Source organism: Plecotus auritus (assembly GCF_963455305.1).
Source record: "Plecotus auritus genome assembly, chromosome: 9".
In the NCBI taxonomy this organism is placed as follows: Eukaryota; Metazoa; Chordata; class Mammalia; order Chiroptera; family Vespertilionidae; genus Plecotus; species Plecotus auritus.
The window spans coordinates 92,185,841-92,210,599 of NC_137783.1; the positions used below are offsets into that span (position 1 = coordinate 92,185,841).

A 24,759-nucleotide genomic window follows, 5' to 3' on the forward strand; every position below is an offset into this window, starting at 1 on the left:
GGAAGCAAGGTCTTCAATGAGAGTAGTTGTATGAAGTGAAATAACGTATCATAATGAGGGCAAGTGATATGCTCAGTTTTAGAAATAGGACTCAAAGAGTGATGGTGATGAGGTCTAGTGGGTAAGAATCTTTGCTGAAAATACTCAAATAACGAGGTTCACATGTAACTTCAACTGAAATTCAAATAACGATAAACACAATCTACGATGCTCTAAGTTGTCTTTATTTTCTAATAACTACTTACACCACTCTACAAAATGCTCTATAACATTAAGAAAACTTCTGAAACATTTACGGTGGGAATTAGACCCTGTTTACCTACCCATCAATACATCATGCAAACACTTATTTTCTTAGAGGGTATTCAGCTTTGTGGACTTACTAACAGGTGATGGTACATTTTAATACCATATACCACAACAAGAATCTACTCCAAGCATATAGCTTTCAAATAAAACAACATACATTCATTTTGAACCATTTCAGATTAAATTGTTTTGTTTTCCCCAGAAGTTAAAGCTGGCTCAATCTCCTTTCCCCAGTCACAGCTTTGAGCTCATGGCAGATTTGTAAAGAGTATACCGACTACTCCTGGGGATTCTTCATCCGGCAATGCCAATGGTTCGTGTCATCACAAGTAGAAGAGAGAATTGGCCAGCTCCAGACTTGGTTCTTTGTGGATGCTCTGTGCCACGAGGAAGGTCAGCTTGTGCGCGTACTGGCACGGTGCTGGGATACTGACTAAGCCCTGAGAGGAGAAAGCATGGGTGGTAATTAAGATGATAACTTGTTCTTCAAAGCGTTTTTGCCCTGAGATTCTTCATCTACTAGTTACATACACAATAGGATATGTTTGTGAGTAAACAGTAACTAGACCCAACCAACAAAGGGCATCGGCTCACTGGACCTTATGCTCACTGGGCAGAACGGGCCAGAGGCCAGTCTGGCTTCATGGCGCTGGGCGCTGGGAGCTACCACACTCAGGGCTAATCTATGTTTCCTTCAACTTAATGTTCCAAGGGGCTCAGGACGAATCTTGGCCTTGGACTCTGAGAGCAGATCTCGGCCTCACACACAGGTCACAGAATAGGGCCAGGCCTGTTACTTTCCCACCAGACCTCTGAGCTGGCTTCAACGTCAACCGTAACATGGAAATAACAATATCCTCTTTTCCTTCCGGGCTTGCATAAGATAATGAGTTCATACAATAAAGTCCTCTGGGAATTATAAATATTAATGTATTAATAGTTATTGCCATTTCATTTCTATGACAGACTGGGTTTCTCCCATTGTGGACTCAAGGAGTCCTTCATTCATTCACTCATTCATTCATTTCTCCTTTGTGAAAAGTCAGACATTATGCGAGGTGTAGAGATACAAAGGTAAACTGGAGAAGAATTCCAGGGTGGGAACCTTAAATGTCGGTACTCGAGTGTCAGTAAACGGCTGTCACTCACCGGCCAGTTGTAGTAGAGGTGGCACAGTTTGAATGTAAGTCTTTGCATGTGGTCGGGCTTCAAGCCGTTGTCATCATAGATGACATTATAGTAGGTGGGATTAACAGTTCCCCGACAGGCGGCTTGGCTGACCAAGTAAAAGTCATACCTGAGGGGGGGAAATGGAATGAATGTGAGAACGAAGGCAAACAAAATGAGGCCAAACCTGAACAACACACAGTGAATGTTTCATTGAACATCGGTTTTCTAACAGCACTTACCACTCAGGACGCGTGGCCTCTGAATCCACCACGGTGCCAAGTGGTGGGTTCTGTAAGGTGCGGTTCTGTTCCATGAAGAACCGTGGCATGCACCGCTTCCTGACCACAATCACCGACAGCTTGGAGCTTGGAGCCAGAGAGACAAGAAAGTAAGACAGAGAACTGAAAATCAAGCCATGCCGCTTTCTATTTTCTGATTTTTAAAAAAAGATAAGCTGACATATAAGTTTTGATGGAATAAATGAATTAATAAACTCATTAAAAAAGCACTGCAATAACAAAGAAAATAAAAATCACCCCCAATCTCTCCTCCCCCAGAGACACATACAATTTTTAAAATTAGGTATTGTCCTCATTTGCTGCAAGAAGTGTGGGAGGTCCAATCATTTGGCTAGTTTATATCATTTAAGGGGGGCAATGGTTAATAGGACAATGAACTAAATTAGCACTTCTAAAAAATGATTTTCCAGAATTATCTGTGGAGACAAGATTCTTTTCCAGTAGCAATAGTCCCTCTATTTTCACCTTCAGTCTGCCTCTCAATTTCTGAATAGGAAAGGAAGAACCACGAGTCCCTCTTACTCTTCAAACCATCGCTTTTGAACCATGCAAAACACAACCTTGAAAGGATGGATGGGTGAACCAAATACACATTTGGGCCAAATGCTGAATGACCAAGTGTTAAAGGCAGCATTTGGGAAAGCCAAGGCCAAATCCAAGTATCGGCCATCATGGAAGGGTCCTCTGGGATGCAAAGGTCACCGTGAAATTTCACCTTAAGCATTTTAATTATTTAAAATACATATTATTGTTTCCAATATTGAGACTTAAACATTGATGTCCTAATGCTAGAAAACTAACTCCTTAGCACGCTCAGCAATCCCTGAATTGCACACTTGTGATTCTGAATAGACATTCGCCTGCCGTCAGTGAAGAGGGAGATTTGGGCTCTGACAATTTGGATGCAGCTGAAGATGATCTTGCCCTCAAACCATAATGCTCTCCCTCCTAACAGTCACTGATGAGGTTGTACTCTTGGCTGCAACACTGGTTGATGGAAGTGATGATGGTGGTATAACCCTACAGATGCCCACTCTGCACTGCTTGGAAGAAGCTTTCTGAATATTTTCAGATTATATTCCTCCCCCACTTTCCAGTTCTAATATTTTTCTTGCACTTGACATAATGAATGCTGTACTGAAACATGGAAGCTAGACACGTGGCAATGGAGCGAGATGCCTGGTATTTAAGACGGTCTGATTTCCACGTGGCAGTGGAGCGAGGTGTCTGGTGTTTAGGATGGCTCATTTCCACATGCAGCTGGCTTTCACAGCACTCACTCCTCTCCCTGCCATAGACCTCGGCCGCACACCAGTGCCTGCACTTCAGAGGGTCAGCCCTGTGTGTGGATTTGGGCCTTGAGCTTGAAGCCATAGCTTGTTTTTTCCCACGGCACGTTAACATGTCTGAGCATCTTCACCTGCCAGCAGCCCCGCAGGCTTTCTGCTGCATCTCAGTGTCAGGCTCTGGAGGAAGTCCCCCAGGCGCCCAAAGCTCATGACTCCCAGACTATTTACGTAAGACCATCCCGATTACCTCCCATCTAGAGGAAATCAATCCATCCAGATGCAGAAACAGAGCAAAACTTAGCTGCCTAAAAAGGATATGCTGACATACAGTAATTCTAACAGTTACAACAAATGTGCTATACTCAGGAGTTGGAGAAAGAACAATTAACTGAATACCTGGTATTTGAACTTGCTTCTGTCACACTGCTCAGCAGTTGTGGAACTTCATATTCAAGAAGTGTTTGGAGCTGACCATTTCCTACACCATCACGGTACACAATAATCCGTGCAGGCAAACCGTGATTGTACTCGTACCATTTGTTGAGTGCTCCTGCAGAATTTGGTGTAAGAAAACAATGACTTGTGCAACGCCAACCAAGAATACAATTCCCATTAAATTTCAATGGTTAGCCCTAGCTGGTTTGGCTCAGGGAATAGGGCATCGGTCTGCAGACTGAATGGTCCAGTGTTTGATTCTGATCAAGGGCACATGCCTGAATTGCGGGTTGATCCCCAGTGGGGGTTGTGCAGGAGGCAGCCGATCAATGATTCTCTCTCATCATTGATGTTTCTATCTCTCTCCCCGTCTCCCTTCCTCTCTGAAATCAATAAAAAAATATTTAAAATTTTCCTTCAATGTTTAAATAAGTTTGCTGTTTCAGACAACTGTGAAATAGGGTAATACCTAACTTGGGTTGTATTTGCAATAACATAAAAACAAATAACTTTAGGGAACATTCCTGCCTCTTTGCTATTTGAGGAATAATAATTATTTCTATGGCAAAATAGATTCTTAAGCTTAGCATATTGCAGCAGTAAAATTTTAATATTTAAACAATAAATTAAAACTTAATTCATGCAATAGACATACAAATTCTATTTATATGAACCAAATTAACACTAATTTAGTGTGTTTAGTCTTTAAATCCTCTCAATAAATACAGACTGGATAAGTTTAGTTCATTTTCTTCTTTAATGAGCATGGATATGAGAATATAAGGAAAGACCTTGGCTGTTCCTCTGGAAGCATCTCCACAGGGACTCACCCAATTAGATTCCACGTCTCACTGACAATATAAATTTTATAAACATTTCCACCCACTCTAACTGGAAATCACCTAAAGGCAGAGACCAGACAGTAACTCCCACCCAACAGAAACTTTTCATAACCACTAAAAAAAAAGACCAGGTTTTGAAGTGAGAAGAAGGTAATAAAGATGCAGTGATTCTTTTTGTGTATATATTGTATATACAATTGTATAAATTTATCATCCAGGGAATTCATTTTAAGTTGATAGAAGATGATCATATATGTAAGTCTATTACCATCACCTATCATCAAATTCACTTTCTTAGTAGAAAAAAACTCTTTAAAAACCCCCAAAGTTTACAGATGGGAAAACGCAGCTCGGGGAGGGAGTGAGGTGCACAAGCACACCATTCAGGAATGACAATGTCAGATCCAGGCCTGGGCTGGTGGAGGGTGGGAACTCCAGGTCCCTCTTTTCACCAAGTCACACTGTGAAGAGGGCACCCTTCCTCACCTGCTGTCTTCCCCATCTTCTCTGGCTATGCCACACGGCCTGCAAACATCCCCAAAGCCTCTCTCCTATTTCTACACCTAACACTGCTCTGTCGTAATCCTCGTTCCTCTGGGGTAGGTTTCTTTTGGCCTTCAAGCTACTTCAGAGCCACCAGCAGCTACAAACTCTCCTTCCTCCTGGCTTTCTGTTTGTCACATGCCGACAACAATGTGAATTCCACAGTCTGACTGTTAGAGTGAGGACACAGCTCTGGGATCTCCAGCTGGCTGCCCACTGACTCAGGTAGGCTTGGGGAGTTTGCTTCCTCCTATCTGCTCTACTATCAGCACATGGACCTTGGGTCTTGGAGCCCACCCGCACTGTTATGGTTTTAGTACCGGTCATGAAAACTTTTAAGCAGTCTGCAACCTCAGTGGTTGTTCTCTGAAGGATAGAGCGGGAAAACCACCTAAAGTAAGCAAAGAACAAAAGCAAAGTTCAAAAATTGCTACTATACACATGCATTAGTGTTAAATTAAGAAATAAACATTACAAGTAAAAATCAATGTTATTCATAATTTTGTATATGCTATATGATCACAATTATATTAAAATCTCACCCTCCCCCCAAAATGAAATTTATTGAAAGGAGAAACTAAAGCATTGTGCTGACATCAGACACATCTGGGTTCAAATCCTGGCTATATACTCATCAACTACGTGACTGCTATGCGAACTTAAGCTTCAGTTTCCTCACCTGTAACAAGGACATTTACAAGCTGGTATGACAGTTACTACCTCACGGGGTTACTGTAAAAATTAAATTAGATAATATACATAAAGTGCTTAGCACTGGCCACATAAAAAGCACTAATAGAGGCCTCTAGGTTATTATTATAAAGGAATTTATTAGTTTAGCAGTAGATTTCTACTTTCAAAATAGTCAAAGATTTTTCAAGCATAAGCTCCCACTTCTAATGGTGAGCCCTTTGGACTTAAAAAACTTAACATGATTAACTTATTTATATTTCAGAAGCAAGTTTTCTTGCTAAAGTCATCAATTAATTTGAAGCACTTAGAAAATGAAGGTCATGACAATACTAAGTATGCCATCAGCATTATTATAGTTCTCTAAAGATAGGCAATAATAATGATGCAATTAAGATGCTGCTAACTGGCTGGATATCCTTTATCTGCTTGATTAGGGAAGTGATACATATAACAAGGATCTCTTTCAGCCTGGAATGAAGTTGGAGGCATGCTGCTATTTTTCCTATTTTCCACAATCCCAAATAGATACCCAACCACAAACTTAATGGAGTAAATCAAACAGCTTAAGTCTAGGAAGAAGGAATTTGCCAACAGTTCCTACTGCCTCAAAGCAATGTTTAGTTACAAACATGGAAACAATTTTAAGAACTACAATTTAATAAGAACTATGAGCTCATGTTTAATGTGTTATCACTAATCCTGCCTATGTTTTTCCCCCCTGCCTTTTATTTTTAATAGCTGTGCGAACAGCCACTATATCAAGTGAATGTGAGCATTAATAATAATATAATAACAAGCATGAATCCAGGCAATCTGACTCTCAACTGCTTGACATAAAGTATGTAAAGTTCCTAGTACAATGCCTAATACAGTGCAGATGTTCAGAAAATAAATGCACAAGAATTTTTACATGGCCATCCTTTTGGGAATATGACTAGCATGTGAGCAATTGTCCTAATGTATGGGTAAAAAATAGTTATTTAATGTGGCAATGTATTGCCCCAATATTATCAATCATTTATATATGTCAGTATAATTTATGACCTTAAGTATTCACATTTTAAAAATACTAGTAAATAAATAATACAAACCATTCCTTGCTGTATAGTCTTTAGTTAAACCTCAATTAATAGTCTAGATAGTGGAAGAATATGTTAGAGTCATTGTAAAAGTACCTGGTGATTCTGAGGTTAATACTGGCCACAAATCCAACCACCACCATTCCCTTGTTGAATGCATCTTTACAGACATCGATACCAACTACCATCAGGGACTTTAACTGTAAAATTAAATTTTTCATGATTTTAATGGGATGAGTTATTATTTCCTCAAACAATGACTTAATATGAAAGTTTTAAAAATTACCCCCCATTATTTAATTATTCAAGTTAAGCTATGTGCCAGGAAGATCAAGGTCTAGGTGAAGCAGATTATTAAACCAGAAACCAAAGAGACTTCAAGAGGAAGGGAAGATTACGGTACATACTTTGCTTTAAGAGACTCACTAGAGTCCAAAATAGCAATCATCCTTTGTGGAGATGGTCATGAGTCATCAGTGGTTCAAAGGATTCTGGGAAAGTGCTTAGTCCATTTATCCCTTGCCTCCGGGCTGAAGGAATCTGAAGAGGAATTCCAGCCCCCTTTCTTCATATCTCTAAGGACTCCTCACCTGGCTATGCAGCTGGGGACACCCTGCTTATAGAAGCATAAGAGAATGGGCTACATTCCCTTACTTCTCATTCCCACACTTCCTCCCACAGTGGCCACAGTTCAGGGAAGAGAAGAGGATTTTCTCAGTTCCCCACACAGTTTGGAGATTCAGATGATAGACTCTGCCAACTCTCCAAGGTTTGGGGAGGCCCAAACAGGATGCAAGACTATTCTGAAGGCGGCTTAGTGCGCGGCTGGCTTTCTAAAGTGGGAGGGAGATGGAAGCTCCCGACTGCGCTGAACTCCAGTTCTGGGCGAGTTTCTGGGAACCCAGACTCATTCGGGGAGAAACTGGACTGTCAGGAAAAGAGAAAGCACACTGAGACTCAGGGGAGCTGCGGAAGGCAGAGGTCCCGAGGCACGCGCACGCAGAGAGGACTGAATGCTGAGTACACAGGCGGCTGAGTGCGCGGCTGGCTTTCTAAAGCGGGAGGGAGACGGAAGCTCCCGACTGCGCTGAACTCCAGTTCCAGGTGAGTTTCTGGGAACCCAGACTAATTCGGGCAGAAACTGGACTGTCTGGCAGCAGGCGAAACTCAAGGGCAGCTTTCTCTCAGAGGTGCTTACAGCGATTACTGAGGGACACTGAGACCCAGGGGCCTCACAGGGCAGGGCTGATGGGAAGCCAAGGCTGTCTGCTCTGCCCTAAGACTCCGCCCCATCCAAGCTGAGCACAGAGGCTTTTGCAATTTTGCAAGTCTTGTCTCATAAGGGTGTCTCCAGCTCAGAAGTTCTCCCAGCGTAGACACAGCTGATCCTCACAGCCAATTGGCCTGGAGGTCAATTCCTCCCAGTGATACCAACAACAATCAAGACTTAACTACAACAAGGCTGTGCACACAGTCCACAAAGGGGTGCACCAAAAATGTCCACCTCAGGTAACTGGGGGAGGCTGAGCCACTGGGCCCTATAGAACATCTACCACACAAAGCTACTCTACCAACTCAGGGAAGCAGCAAAAATGCGGAGACAAAGAAACAGATCACAAATGAAAGAAATGGAGGAAAGCAAACGACTGGATATAGAGTTCAAAACCACGGTTATAACGTTTTTCAAGAATTTCCTAGAAAAGGCCGATAAATTTAACAAGACCCTGGAGGATATGAAAAAGGACCAGTTAGAAATTAAACATACACTGTCTGAAATAAAAAATATCATACAGAGACCTAACAGCAGACTAGAGGACCGCAAGAATCAAGTCAAAGATTTGAAATACAAAGAAGCAAAAAACACTCAACCGGAAAAGCAAAAAGAAAAAAGAATCCAAAAATTTGAAGATAGTGTAAGGAGCCTCTAGGACAACCTCAAGCATATCAACATCCGAATTATGGGGGTGCCAGAAGAAGAGAGAGAGCAAGATACTGAAAACCTATTTGAAGAAATAATGACCGAAAACTTCCCCCACCTAGTGAAAGAAATAGACTTACAAGTCCAGGAAGCACACAGAACCCCAAACAAAAGGAATCCAAAGAGGACCACCCCAAGACACATCATAATTAAAATGCCAAGAGCAAAAGACAAAGAGAGAATATTAAAAGCAGCAAGAGAAAAACAGTTAATTACCTACAAGGGAGCACCCATACGACTGTCAGCTGATTTCTCAACAGAAACTATGCAGGCCAGACGGGAGTGGCAAGAAATATTCAAAGTGATGAATAGCAAGAACCTACAACCAAGATTACTCTACCCAGCAAAGCTATCATTCAGAATTAAAGGTCAGATAAGGAGCTTCACAGATAAGAAAAAGCTAAAGGAGTTTATCACCACCAAACCAGTATTATATGAAATGCTGAAAGGTATTCTTTAAGAAGAGGAAGAAGAAGAAAAAGGTAAAGATAAAAATTATGAACAACAAATACATGTCTATCAACAAGTGAATCTAAAAATCAAGTGAATAAAAAATCTGATGAACAGAATAAACTGGTGAATATAATAGAATCAGGGGCATAGAAAGAGAGTGGACTGACAATTCTTGGGGGGAAAGGGGTGTGGGGGGTGCAGGAAGAGTCTGGACAAAAATCGTACACCTATGGATGAGGACAGTGTGGAGGAGGTAAGGGCAGAGGGTGGGGTGGGAACCGGGTGGAGGGGAGATATAGGGGGAAAATAGAGGAACAATTGTAATAATCTGAACAATAAATATTAAATTTAAAAAAAAAAAGACTACTCTGAGAGTTAGCACCTGGTGGAAGCAGATAAAGGCAAAGGCCATGGAACACAGATTTTAAATAGCTGCCAGAGGTTCTACAGCAGCGGTTCTTAACCTATGGGTCGTGACCCACAGGTTGAGAACCGCTAGCGGGGTCGCCTAAGACCATCGGAAAACACAGATATTTACATTACGATTCATAACAGTAGCAAAATTACAATTATGAAGTAGCAATGTAAATAATTTTATGGTTGGGGGTCACCACAACATGAGGAACTGTATTAAAGGGTCGCAGCATTAGAAAGGTTGAGAACCACTGCTCTAAAGCAAGTCCTTCCAAGTCTATGCCACACTAGATTCTCTCCCATGAACTATTCTGTTATCAGCTTAACTGAAGCTCCTTGAGAACGGGGGCTACGCCTCACCTGTGCACACCTTCACGGTGGCTTGTGTAAGCCAAACCCAGAGCAGAGCTCAACAATCAAAACTAATACCTCTGGGATCCTATAAAAATAGCTCCTACTTTGATTTCATTTTTTAAATGAATTAATCAGCCCGGCCGGGATGGCTCAGTGGTTGAGTGTTGACCTATGAACCAGGAAGTCATAGTTCAATTCCTGGTCAGGTTACATGCCCAGGTTGCAGGCTTGATTTCCAGTCTGGGGTGTGCAGGAGGCAGCCAATCCATGATTCTCTCTCATCATTGATGTTTCTCTCTCTCCCTCTCCCTTCCTCTGAAATCAATTTAAAAAAATGTGTTTTTAAAAAATGAATTGATCAATTGACTAATTACTAAAAGGACAAGAGTGACAGATTCCTCACAGGGATCTCAACGGCCCACAGCTCGCCTCCGAGTTTACAGGTCATCTGCATGGCAATCTTGGTGGCAATACTCATCATCATCCCCTGTTTACTCAAGGTCCGAACAAGCACACACTGGCTTGGGACTGGGCAGTCGGAGCTCAGATATTTTTTAATGGATTCATAATAGTTCTGCTGAGTGGAAGGCAGAATACACATGACCTAAAAGCAAAGCAAAAAAAAAAAAAAAAGAGTCAATTTACTTATGCTTAGAAATTGCTTTTTAAAGAAAAATAAATACATGGATTCTTCAAACATCTTTTGCCTTTAAGTTTTCAAGAGGCAAATGTGAACATGTCTACAGGTCTTTAAACTTTGACAATTAATCAAGGCCATTTGAAACGCCTTCTCATCAGCCATCCGCTCCACCAAGCCCAACTCCGTCTTAACCATTTCCCTCGGCCAACCCTTCCCATCCCCTTCACTACTCTACTGATTTCACTCTATCGCGTCCTCGAGTTCCCTTCTAACCGAGCTCTTCCTCCAGCCACCTGCCCCCTCTCTGCATGACCCACTATGGCTCTCCTGTCTCACCCCCTCTATCTCCCAACTTCACCCACAGAAAACTGGCTTACACTGTGGTCTTTTTCCCATTAGGTACTGAACAACCAAAAATAAAGGAAACAAAAACAACGTATATTTTGTTTCCTGGTACTTGAAAGTAGGGATATGGGAAGAGAGAAAATAAGGAGAAAGAAACTCCGGGTCCCCTGATATATTTTAAGTCCACCCAGCTCTGTCCCTGCCCTACTTATCAGGTATTTCCCTCAGAGAAGGATGACCCCTGGACTACCTCCACCTCCTTTCTACCTTCTATTCCCTACCTTCAAAACCCCCCTAAACTATAGAAAAGAGAGGTACTGTCATGATAAGCAAAAGAAAACAAATAGTTACTTTTTCACCTATAAATCTGTTCAAAATCATAATGCCCAGTGCTAAAGTTATTTATACTTGATTATAGAAAGTAGGAAAAGGTATTCTTAAATTGTCAGCAAAATTATCTTAGGAACCTTCCTTCCTTCCATCCAATGAGTTTGGGGCCACGCAAGATAGGTGGTAGAAGCAAGGCAGTGGCCCAATAGCACCAGGGCCAAAGAAGGTGGGAGCCAAGTGAGACTGGTTACACTCCAGGGATGGAGAAGTAAGCATACATTTAGAAAATAATAGCGGCCACTAGCAGAGGAGGAGGGGTACAAATTTGGAAAGGGAGAATGCTTTCTTGTGGTACTGAATCATAACTGGAGGTATGAACATATTTTTAATATATACATAGGTACATCTAGTAATAACATAGATGTAGTTATGCATAATATATATGTATGTACATGTAGGCACATGCACACACATATTTGCCCCAGCTTTGCCCATTGAGAGAGCCTGGGACAGCAACACTCCAGTAGCAAATGAGCACATCCAATACCCAGATCTTGGTTTCCAAATACTGTTCTCTACCCAGAGGAATCAGGGCTCATTAGAGAAATGTCTGATTCCAGAGCTGGGCAGCAAAACTTCAAAATTAGCCTGGCATATCTCATTGTGCCAGACAGTACGGATGTGTTCCAAGGACAATGGGGACATGTCAAAAAGACACAGAAGCCAGCTTGAACGGGACTCTCACTGGAAAAACCAGGGACAATTTGGGCATAAAAATAAATAGTAGTAGTGGACTGTAAGGTAGTAAGTAAAATAGGGATCCATACTGATATAAATAGATGAACAAAGAACTGGAGAGAAAAGGAAGCTTTTATGTATATATAATGGCACCTAATAAATGTAGAAGGAAGTATAGAATTAGAAAGCCACCATTTGGCAACCATCATAGTAATAATGGAGTCAAACAAGAATTACTAATGGATTCTAAAGCTAGTGGGTAAAAGTTTGATGAGGAATAGATATTTACAGAGTCTCAAAGTATCTCCTTATCAAAAAGAAAAAAAACTAATTATACAGAGAAAAAGAATAACTTGACAGGTACCACCTTAGGGTACCCAGTGAGAACACGGATTCATATTTCCACCCAAAGTGCATAACCTGAATTTAATCATAAGGAAACACTGGGCGAACCCAAATTGAGGAGCATTATACAAAATACTGGTCTATACTCTTCAAAATTAGAAGGCCCTCAAAGGCAAGGAAAAAACTATGGGACTGCTCCAGATCGCACACGAAACTACAGAGACAGCACAACCAAGTGCAACACATTAGACCGTTTTACTGGACAGGACACACAAACGGAAAACGTTCGTGGAGTCTGCGGATTAGCTGGTCACACTGTTTCTTGATTCTGATGGCTGTCCTACGGTTCTGCAGGGGAGAGACCTTGTTTGTAGGGAATATGCACTGAAGTATTCAAGGCTAATGGAATATCACGTCTGTAACTTCCTCTCAAATGGTTTTTGGAAAAAAGAGATAGATAGGTAGATAGATAGATAGATAGATAGATAGATAGATAGATAGATAGATAGATAGACAGATAGATAAGACAATAGATAGATAGTAGATAGATAGATAATGATAAAGCAACTATGATAAAATGTCAACAATTGCGGAATATGGGTGAATGGTATATGGGAGTGTTTTGTACTAGCAACTTTTCTATAAGTTATATATTTTATTTTTTATTGATTTTAGAGAGGAAGGAAGAGAGAGAGAGAGAGAGAGAGAGAGAGAGAGAGAGGTGAGAAATATTGATCAGTTGCCTTCCATATGAACCCTGACCAGGGTTCAAACCCACAACCTGGGTATGTGCCTTAACCTGGAATGGAACCCACCACCCTGAGCCACACCAGGGTACTTGCCCCGAGGGTGAGAATTCCGTTTGTTTAATACAGCATCCTTACGGACCATTTATGCTGTGTCTGACTAAAAGAGCTGAACTGCTCTGCATGAGATCTGAGCAGGAATGTAGGGAGCTGGCATGAATGAGCTAGGAGGCAAGAGGAGGGGATGGGACAGGAAAGGCACTGCGGTGTAGTGCGAGGCCTCCGCCTCGGAGAAGAGCACACACTTCCAAGAAACAGGGATGGTTGAGGTTTTGTAAGAACAGGGATGTCAATTTTAACTTGTCTGCAATGTTGGAGTGTGATGCCATCCAACCTTGGCCCCAAACCCTGTGCAAGGTCAGTCTCACACCACACACACACACACACACACACACACACACACACACACACACACACGACTACTTTGGGAAATGAGGCAATTGTGGAAATCTCACAGGCTGATGCGATGCAGGAGGAAACGGCACTCACAAAAGATGAAAACACACACAGGAAGGCAAGAATTCAGGGGAAGCAGGAACATGGGGCCATAGGTGACATGGAAAACCCTCACCCTCCAAGAATCCCTGAAACACTGGAAAGAACACAGGTGCCCCAACATTTATGGCATAAGATGGGAATCAATTTATCTTAAATCTCAAGTGAAAGATGACCCCCCAAGAAGTATAAAAATTTGTAGACACCCAAGAGGCTGATATAGGGGTAACAACAAGTATTTTCAAATTAATATTAGAAATAGGAAAGAAAAATAAACTGTTGATTAAAATGCTAAGATTAATACTTTCTTGGATGCTTGGGGAAATGCACAGCAACTTGTAAACATCACAGGAGATCATGTTCATATTCTTTCAAGGCTGTTATCTCCAATAAAAAATAAAAATTATACATGAAAACACAAAAAAGATCCTGTACTCACCAACTGAACATCAGGATCAACGTGTTTCTGTATAGCGCCAAAAAATGCAGCTGAACTTTCCTGTACTTTTATGCTGTGTAAAAAGATTAATTTTGAAGATATAAAATCCCCTTTGTAGTAGCACATAATCATATAGAGTTAAAATAATACAAGTGGATTTTTATAACAGACTGGCAATTTGAGAAAAAAATCATTAGAGAAAAGTGACAACCTTTTGAGTCTAAAATCATTTCTCACATGCCAAGATATGCCAGAATTATCTAATAACCATTTTTACTAGCTTAAAAGTAGTTTGGGGGGAAATAAAATTTTCTGAACCGCCTGGTATCCCTACAATTAGTAATTCTGTTGCTCAAAATGAGATTGAAAGCAAACTTTGGAAATCACAAGTCTCAATAGCAAGTGTCTGAAACAGGATTCAAGTTAAACTAGGAGTAATATTTCTCTAATACCAAATCACCATAAGAATTTTAAAATGAATGTTTCAAAATCATCAGGTTAATGAGACCAAACTATTCAGCTAACCTTGAAACTGTATGATTCAGACTAAAAGGTTTTCCCCCCTCCGTGACAGCTTGTTTGAAGCCTTAATCAACTAGTCAGCAAGTACTTATCAATGATCTGTTCTGTGCTTAGGGGCCAGAGGCTACAGAAATAATTCCCACACGGAAGAATTTCCAAATCCACTTTCTTTAGGTACAATCAGCCTCTTTTGAGTGTATATGACTGGACTGCCCCAATGCCCTGTGACCTTTTAAAACTTACCCAGCAGGGGGCAGGACCACTGCCTCCTGCTTGCTGATTGCAATGAGCTGTCTGAAGGTTTACAGCTCTGTTAAAACAACTAAATGCTTCTGACTTTTCCAGTTCAATCTCTTGAATGCAAAGACCGCTGTCTTACTGTCCATTCCTTCCAAAGTCATCTGGCAAATGTTTCAGGTGGGAGACACTATGCACATAAGTCTCATGGGTAAATGGATACTTCACTGGGGGGAGGGGGAGAAGATGGAACAAAATATGGGCTTTCAAGTAAAACAGTCCAGGGACAGAACATGAGCACGGCTTGCCCATGGAACTGGTGTGAGAAAGGTGCCAGCTCAAGGTCTGCTGACTGTGGCTTCTTCCATTAGTCTTCCCTGCCTTATTAATTAGCTCATGGTTTAAGAGAAATTAGAGCAGGTGAAACTCAAACCAGGCAATCTGTTAACAGATTTGGTCAGAGGAGAATTCTAAACTGCGGTGTAAAATGAGACTTTGGGAATATCTGTGCTTTTCAACAATGCTGATGTAATTAATTAGCAACTATGTGTTTAAATAATTATTTCCCATCCCAATGAGGACATCTGCATCTCCACCATCACAAGGGAAGAAGTATCCTTACTAAGGATAGAAAAAGCTCCTTGCTAAGCATATCAAGCTCAATAAAATGAGACATGACCAACTTTATGACTTTTTAAAAAGCAAAACAATGTTCAGTTTGGAGTGTGCTTGGGTATGTCTCGATCGCTTACTAAATTGAAAGTAACTAATTTATCTTTCTCATCCCCCAAACCGGCATTATCTAACATAGAGTAGATACTCAATAAATGTTGAAAAACTAAATGAATGGCTTTGGTTTTATCAGAAAACTACCTAAATGACTCATTTTATACCAAAGTAACAGTATCAGAAAAACTTATTTCAGATTATCTTTACATTCAATTGTAAAGCATAAAATTTACCAAATAAGTCAGGAAATGCAACTTTCATTTTTGTACTATCCCATTTGCTGTTAAGTTTTATAAATAACTAATATGAAAGAATTAAAGAAAAAAGCTGAGAAGGCAATATATGGATTTATACCCAAATTACTACTGAAAGATTTTGAGGTAATGAGACTATTGCCTTAAAAAAAAACAAAAAACCTGAAAAGGTAAGTTTTACAAAGACCAACATGAAGTATATTTAAACTGTATGAAAATTTAATCATTGCAAAAGTTTATTTACTTAGAACTATCTTCTTGGAACTTTCTATTAGGAAACTTTGCTGAGATAAAGAAGCTTTTATAGCTAAATCAGCTCTTATTTCCTAGATTCTAACCAAACTAAACACATATAAGAAAGGTTGGGGTGACTGAGAGGGCATGCTCACATTTTGGGATAGTCCACATTAAACCCCATAGAACTTCCAACTCTTCTCAAGCAGCTCAGAAAGTGCTCAATCATGTTTTCAGCTCTGCTGCTACATATAATCAGCCATCTACTCAGAGACTGTGCACTTAATATCTTGCAACTTCGAATATCCTTGGACCAATCAGCAGCAGACACAGGTTGACACTGGAAAAAATAATGATCATGATAGGGTTGAACATTTTATTCAGAAAACAATTAAATAAAGAGTGTGAAGACGGTCCACATTGTCTTAAAAGAACTATTTAGTACAGTTTGCTATTCCGACTCGAAACACTGATATAAGCTCTGCAGGTGTAAACAGAACCCAAGGTGCTTCCTGGGAGTGGAGGCATCTGAGCATCACCCCAGGTCGGCCACTCGTGGCTGCAGAGCCTTAGACAAGTCCCTTTACTTTACAGGCCTCCACTGTGCGCAAAAAGGGGGTCTGGTTCAAAGATCTCTAGGTTCCCTTCCAGCTGTAAGGATCTCTGACCCGGACTATGAATGACTCAGGTGAGCATACTGTCCAATTTGGTCTCTTTACTCTAAGCATCTGAGTAGGTCAAATAGAAAATGCTGATCACTGATACTCGGTCCTCAGAGTAAAACCAACAAACCCTACAGGGCAGTTAAGAATATATGTATTCAAGGAGTAGCTACATCTAGGAGTAAAGATGAGGCCAGGACGCAAGCTTCTTGCTCACTCGGGAGGTTCCCCAGGTGACCAGCGAAAGCAAGCTCCCTGCACTGAAGAGGGGAGACGTGAGACTGGTCACTAGTCTTCTGTTTATATCCATGGGCTGAACTGGAATAGAAGTGCCCTTGGCATGGTGAGCCGGGAAGAGCCACTGTTAGAATTTAGAAGAACCACACTGCAATCTACTCCCTTGCTCCTCAAAGTGTTGTCTTGCAGCAGCATGGCTAGTGCTGTGAACTTGTTGGAAACACCTAGTTCTGGGCCCCGCCCCAGACCCACTGAATCAGGATCTGCATTTTACTAAGTTGCCAAGTGATTCATCTGCACATTAATGTTTAAGAAGCATTATCATCCCCTTGTTTTACAGACTCCGAAGCTGTGGCTGACACAGGTTATGGAGCAGTTGGTGGCAGTGACAGGTTCAGAATGCTAGTCTTGACATTTCAGCCAGGGCACTTTCCACCAAGCACTCTGACTTTCAACCACCAGCTATCCTCACGATGCCTTGACATTAGGTGGCGAGGCAGGGACTCAGCTCCAAGAGGAGACCTTAGCCTGAGAATGAGGGGAAGGGTTAGCCCTCCCATGAATGGTTCTGTCTGGAGCCGAGGTTTATTCCTTCCCATTACATCCGGTATGAGTAGAGCCATGGCCCTCTCACCTACACTCCCACCTGTAAGGGCTGGAAGGAGACCAAGGACAAATGCCCAAGGCCCACTCTGGTGTCCATGAACCTTTAGTTTACTCATTTTCTGGAACCCAATTCAGAAAAGCAGAATTGGTCAAGAAGTCAATGACTCAGCCACCTGTAGCCATCCCCCTCCACCTCTAGGGGGCAGCCTCTTCGTTTTAGTGCTCTGTCTATGGAGACCTGTTTCCAGGCCAAAAAATGCAAGAAACACTCTGACAAACAGGACTTTACTTACGAAGATGATGAGACAAATCATTTTAAATATTTAAATCCTGCTTTATATGTGGAACTAAAATTGAGCTTCTATTTATTGACTACTGACCAAAGTCCTAACGGGGGCCTACATATTAGTACTTCACAAAAATTATATTTTGTTTTTAAAAGTAGTTTTCCCTCGGCTTCTCCAGTAAAGTGTTGGTAATTTGGAATAGATTAACAAAAATAAATGTTGAAAAAAATCTGCATTCTGCCAACACAAGCCATTCGTTGCTCAGTTACATTAGTTTAGACATGTCAGTTTATATCAAATAAGGCAAGAAGAGAGGCTTTACAATAAAATAAAATATAACTGGGTTTTGAAATGGGGAGGAACATGGAAAAAGTAGAAAGATAATGCACAATTTTGCATAAAATAGATTCATTTCTTCAACTAAAGCCCTAAAGAAGCAATGATTGGTCTCTTGAAGTTTCAGAATGCCTTCCTCCCTAAATGCGATGGCTGGTGATGTGCTCTGTGCGAATTTCTTCATGTTTATGCCAATTGAGCAGCATTTTACTTTGGGATAAAAACAACTCTGGTATCAGGAAAAAAATGTATTAAAATTAACCTTGACCAGTAAGTAGAATTTTCCCAGTTACTATGATTTTTTTTTTTTTTTTTTTTTTTTTTTACTGACATAAGAGTACTAACGGTATCCTATAATAGGTGGGCATGTTTTAATTGCAATGGCTTAAAATAGCATTTTTTTAAAATGCATCTTTAAATGTGACACCACATCAAACTGACTGACCTAAATCATGTCCTCTGGGTGCCGCTAAGCCGAGCAAGTACCCTGAAACTGAAAAGGAAAACAGAGAGGACCTCGAGGTTTAGAACAAAGGGAGTGTCTGAACATGGGCACAGAGAAACCTAATGAATATGGCAAGCCCACTTGGTCACTCTGGCGTATGATGGAACTTACACCCATTCAAGCAAATACTATTAAATATAAAATCACTGCACTTACTATGTGGTCTTGCATTAATATTTTTTCAGAGGGCACAATCCGGCCAGTCAGTGACACCTGGCATCCAAAATGCAGCCCCCAGGTCTCCAGCTCAAAACGAGCATCCTTGTTTCTGTTGACAGAGTTGAGTCTTAAGTCATTCAAGTGCTTATTTTCTAAAGAATTTAATAATTAGAGACAGAATTATAACTTCCTGAATTATTCAGAGACTGATTTTTTGTTTGTTTGTTTTAGGATTCCCAACTTATTTCTAATCACTAATGGTTTTTCTCCTGCTCAAAAGAATTATGGGACAACTGTGCCCATCTGGGACTGGCAGGGATGGACAAAGCTTCCAGTGCAGCACGATGATTAGCAAAATGGGCCTGTGAGTCAGACAGACCGGCTTAACTCCTAGTGCTAACATTTAATGATATGTGACCTTGAGCAAACTCCTAAAACTTCTTTAAAGATTTTATTTTTTTATTTTTAGAGAGAGAGGAAGGGAAATCAGCCCAGCTGGTATAGCATGGTGGTTGAGCGTCCACCTAAGAACCAGGAGGTCATGGTTTGATTCCCGGTTAGGGCACATGCCTGAGTTGCAGGCTCGATCCCCAGTGTGGGGCATGAAGGAGGCAGCCAATCAATGACTCTCTTTCATCACTGATGTTTCTATATCTCTCTCCCTCTTCCTTCCTCTCTGAAATCAATAAAACATATTTTTTGAAAGATCATTCTACAACAATGTTGCCCAGTAGAAATATAAAGCATATTTCATTTAAATTTTCCAGTTGCTGCACTAAAAAAGTAAAAATTAACAAGTAAAATTATATATATATATATATATATATATATATATATATATATATATAATTTTACTTGTTAATTTAACCCAATGTAGCCAAAATGCAACCATTCCAAGATGTGGCATTAACCACATTTTAAGTGCCCAATAGTTATGTGAAGCTACAGTACTACACAGTGACGTTTTAGGAGGTCAGCAGGGAGAAGCTCAATATTCCCATCACAGGTTACAGCTCATTGTCACAAATGAGTGCAGGGATGCCATCTGAGAATCAGGTGTGCTGAACTGAAGGGCACAAAGGTATTCCTAAATTTAAAGAGTACACAGAGGAGTTTTCCTAATGATCAGTGTGCTGCGGCCACTCTATTAGAATCTGAACATTCCTGACCCTGAATATTGGGGGCCTGGAGTGGTAGTTTAGAAGGATTTTGTTTTTGTTTTTTAAAATATATTTTTATTGATTTCAGAGAGGAAAGAAGAGGGAGGGAGAGATAGAAACATCAATGATGAGAGAGAGTCATTGATGGGCTGCCTCCTGCATGCTCCCTTTTGGGGATCGAGTCCACAACCTGGGTATGTGCCCTGACCGGGAATCCAAACGTGACCTCCTGGTTCATAGGTCGACAGTCAACCACTTAGCCACGCTGGCAGGGCAGATTTTGTTTTTTCAATTACAGCGCTTTTCTTCATTCAAACTTTCATCCAGAGTCTTACTGTATTAAATGGATGAAAGCAGAACCGTCTAGTTCAGTGGTCGGCAAACCGCAGCGGCTCGTGAGCCACGTGCGGCTCTTTGGCCCCTTGAGTGTGGCTCTTCCACAAAAATACCACACGCGGGTGCTCACGTACAGTGCGATTGAAACTTCGTGGCCCATGCGCAGAAGTCGGTTTTTGGCTCTCAAAAGAAATTTCAATCGTTGTACTGTTGATATTTGGCTCTGTTGACTAATGAGTTTGCCAACCACTGGTCTAGTTGAAGTGGGTGGTACTTCTGCCAGCGTGACCCAGGACAACACAATTCACAAGTGCCTCGCTCTGAGCCAATAGGAATGAGACATTCCCACCAGGGAATGAAACATTCCACAGATCAGCCAGTTCTAAACCGAGGCCTTCGGTGGGTATACCCTGGTCCTGGGGAGGCGCCCCAGTACCTCTGGATGTCATCAGCAAGCCTGGCCAGGCGCTGCTGCCTTCCTTGTGGACTGAGCCGTGTTTCTTCCGCTACAGCCTTCATCAGTTGGAAATCCGAGGTTGCCTGGCTAGTCAGTCCTATGAAATGTAAGCAAAAATAAAGTGAAAAAAGTGAATAGTCTACAATGTAATCCCAACCCATCTCAGGCACAGTGTAAGCTTTTCAGAGTTAGGGTCTGGATAGCACTCGCCAATAGAAATGATGCCACACGTGTCCTTTTAACTTTCCTAGTAGCCACGTTAGAAAGGGAGTGAGGGAAGGAGGGAGCGAGGGAGGGAGGGAGGGAGGGAGGAAGAAATGAAGTTACTTTAAATAGTATGTATTATTTAACTCAATATATCCAAAATACTATCATTTCAACATGAAATCAAAGTAAAAAATTTATTGAGTTATTTTCCCATTTTTATACTAAGTCTTAGAAATCTAGTCTGCATTTTGCACTCGTGGCACATCCCTTAACCACGTTAGTTACATTTCAAGTGCTCAGTGAATGCATGTGCTTTCTGGCTACCCCATGGGACTGTGCAGATCTGGAACATCAGAACACCACTAGGCTAAGCATCCCTCCCTTCAAGGAATATATCCTTACGAGTATTTCTAATCCCAAAGTAAACATCTACACACCCTCACTGGTTCGAGCAATACAAAAATGTAAAAAGTGAAAGTCCTCCCTTAGTCCCATCCTGTTAATCAAATGAACATGATGAAAAGTACTCGAGACAGTTACACAGATTCCACTGTACAGTGAAGATTACCTTCGGGAAGCACAAGCAAAAGGAAAATAAGGGTCCTTTTGGCACACGACACAGGAGAAACAGTCAAATCACTTCCTAAACTAGTGAGTTTTAAAAAATGATGAAGGGCAGCAGCTTGGGTTTAGGAAAACATCCGAGGCCTATTTATTTTACATCAAAATAACAAATGGAATATACTAGATGAAGAAAATAGGTAACCTTTACTGTGCTAAGCAATTTCCAAAGGGCACTCTATCCTCCCCACTTTCTCTACTACCAAGTAAAGTCCTTAAGGGCCCCTCCTCCATGGGCTGAGTTCATGCTCAGGTGCTCAGCTAACTGAAGGAAGTCCTGTCCACTGCTAAATGTCAGAAGCCTGCGCCCAATAAGGAACCTGCCGGAGCATAAAACATAAACATTACCTGTTAGGAAGCAGAGCTCGGGTATCAGGTGAACCATGCGAGCCTCAACGTCATTTCTCTTGCTTTTCAACAGACTAACAAGCATTGGCTGATGTAGGTCAGATAAAGTAATATCATATTGCTATAGAATACAAGATTAATGAGGGAAAAGTTAATACGGAAACTGTAAAATGAGCATATCTGCTTACAAGCAACAAGGTAATCGCAAAATGAACAGATAAGCAAATATTTCAATGAAGAAAAAAAAATCCCATGGTTACCTAGTCATTTCTACTTCCTCCTTCTCGGGTTCTATCTTTTATATCGGAGGGCCAGTCTTTAATTATCTTTTACTAGAGGCCCAGTGCATGGATTCGTGCATCGGTGGGGTCCCTCAGCCTGGCCTGCGCCCTCTCACAATCTGGGACCCCTCGGGGGATGTCGGAGAGCCAGTTTCAGCTCGATCCCCACAAGCCAGGCAGAGGGGCCCCACCTGTGCACGAATCTGTGCACCGGGCCTCTAGTATGCATATAAGATCTTTAGTTAATCTCTGCCTGTCCTCCCACCTCCCCCATCCCCCCTTCCCTCTGAGATTCATCAGTCTATTCCATGTTCCCATGCCTGTGGTTTCTGCTCCTGCGTTGAGCGTCTGCCCCTGGTGGTCATTTTGCATCATCACTACCAGACGGTCAGCTGGTCCGGTCGTTTAGGCTTTTATATATATAGATAGGACAACATTATTCTGTCGTTTTTTATCATTTCCATGCTCTCTTCTGGGTTTCACCCACAGACAGAGGAGCCTCCAGCTGGCTCCATACACAGTGCCCGACCCTCCCGTAGCTGCCTCAAGGCCAGCATCTCCACTACTGATGTCTTAGGCGGGCTGCCCATGCATAACTAATGGGCTCCAAGATCCCACATTCATTTTGAAAATATCTATCCACAAGTTGGAGGCAAGGGTTATTTTAAGTCAACCTCAGCTTTCCCAAAAAAAGAGCTTAACTTGCAGGATTGTCAGATGTTATAGGGAAGCAGCTGTGAAGTCTGGCAAATGTGAATCTGACCCCCGACCCTTCTACTTAATTGGACAAGGACACTGGAGAAGTTACTTACCTTTCCTCACCTCTGAAATGAGAACAGTAGCTCAGAAGTAGCCCATGGAACCACTAGCATTCTGTCTGGTTTTTTAATGAGCTCCTACCCTCACCCCCTTGCTTCTCCCATTTCAGTATTTTCAGAATTTCAGTATTTTCACCTTGCCAAAAGTTAATTTCTCTTCCAAAGGCAAATGTTCCAATTAACATTCATTTCCAGTAGAATTTGCTCAACACTAAAGACTGAACAACTGGAATTATGAATTACAAAATGCCTGGGCACTGTGTGATGCTGACATCAATACTCATAATTAAGTAAGAAGTGAGAGTGTCTCCACTTCAATAAGGACTTTTAGTCATTAAAATAAAAAATAAAAACAGTTTAGAAAATTGCAATTTAAAGTGTTATAGCTACAAAGCTTGGAGAGCCTTTGTAGAAGGAAGAGTGTTTATACATGACTTCATTAATTCAGTACACGTCCTGGGCCCACCACGTTCCGGGAACTGTGGTGGATAAGTTACCTATAAAGCAAGGTAGATGAGAAGCACAAATAATGATATGCTAGGTATTTATATTTTTCCTCATTTAACCTTAACAAACCTATGAGACATATTATCATCATCCCCTTCACAGATGAAGAAAGATTATGAGAAATTAACTTTCCCAAGGCCCCATAACTGGACATTAGCACGGCCAGGATGTATCCCTTAAGACTTGGGAACCTCTGCTTGTTGCACCATTTAGTACTGGGTCCTGGGGAGGGGGACAGGAGTGGGGGGAGAAATGGTGAGACAATTTATGGCTTTTAAACCAGAGAAGGCTTTAGGAAGGACGGAGAGTCCAGACGGCACCTTGAGGAAAATGTGGGGGGTGTAAGGACTCCTGGGTAACAACCTGAACAAAGCTGGGACATGTTCCAGGAAGAAAGTGTTCTGTGTGTGTGCGTGTCGTTCTGTTTTCTTTCTTTCTTTGTTTTGTTTTGTTTACCTTCTCATTGTGGGGGAGGGGGAATATTCTATTTAGTGGAGCATGGCCAGAATTCTCCCCACTATGCTAAGTCATAAGGTGAACTTTACCCTCTTCCTTGTCCCAATTTTCTTAGCCTATGAAAATATCTTTTATGAGAAAATAAAAGAGAGAAACATAAAAGTCAAATATCAACATGTCCTTCACTTTGAAAGTGGACTACATCATAATTTAGTGTTCCTTTCCTGGACAGGGAGGAGGACATTCTAGAAAAAGGCACAACGTGTTTCTTTTCCTCCCTAATTGCAAGATAAATGTAGTGAACAAAACTCATTTCAAAGAAAGTGAGTGGACTTTTACAATGCCTCCCTCTTCAGCATGTCACAGGTCCTGACACACATCTGCTCAAGGAAGAACCAACTTAACCACACAGAAAAGAAACCCAAATGTTGCACACACTTTGTGTTCAACAAACACACACTCCGGAGCACATTTTATGCACAAGATGCCGTGTGAGGCACGAGGCATCAGGGGTTAGCCACGAGCTGGCCCTGTTCTAGAAGGAAGAGTGTTCTGGAAGCAGTGGGATATGTCGTACAAGAGCTCCGAGGACAGCCAGCTCTTCTGTGACTGTGGCAGGAAGCAGAGTCAGAGAGGACTTCACAAATGAGAGGACAATGACCTTGAAGCTAGGATTTTACCTGCTGGCGAAGGAGAAAGGTACGGGGTGGCTTTAGGCAGATTTCTTTCCTGAACCTGAGCAAAAGCTGAGGAGCATTTAGTGGCAGCAAGTGGAGTGGGCGACAGCAGCATGGGGTGCGTGGT

At 41.5% G+C, this 24,759-nt stretch overlaps 1 protein-coding gene across 1 annotated transcript in view; it reads right to left on the reverse strand.

The window, feature by feature from the left end:
- Positions 1-204: 204 nt before the first annotated feature.
- Positions 205-24,759, reverse strand: part of PIWIL4 (piwi like RNA-mediated gene silencing 4) — a 42,117-nt gene continuing 17,562 nt past the window's right edge. Inside the window, exons 9-20 of the mRNA XM_080688622.1 lie at positions 21,894-22,014; positions 20,697-20,814; positions 18,762-18,873; positions 16,128-16,312; positions 13,997-14,069; positions 10,262-10,462; positions 6,756-6,859; positions 5,208-5,278; positions 3,464-3,617; positions 1,719-1,844; positions 1,459-1,606; positions 205-749 (exon numbers count right to left, since the gene is read on the reverse strand). Of these exons, the coding sequence (XP_080544748.1) occupies positions 633-749; positions 1,459-1,606; positions 1,719-1,844; positions 3,464-3,617; positions 5,208-5,278; positions 6,756-6,859; positions 10,262-10,462; positions 13,997-14,069; positions 16,128-16,312; positions 18,762-18,873; positions 20,697-20,814; positions 21,894-22,014 (1,530 nt within the window). The 3' untranslated portion in view covers positions 205-632. The remainder of the gene's footprint in view (positions 750-1,458; positions 1,607-1,718; positions 1,845-3,463; positions 3,618-5,207; positions 5,279-6,755; positions 6,860-10,261; positions 10,463-13,996; positions 14,070-16,127; positions 16,313-18,761; positions 18,874-20,696; positions 20,815-21,893; positions 22,015-24,759) is intronic.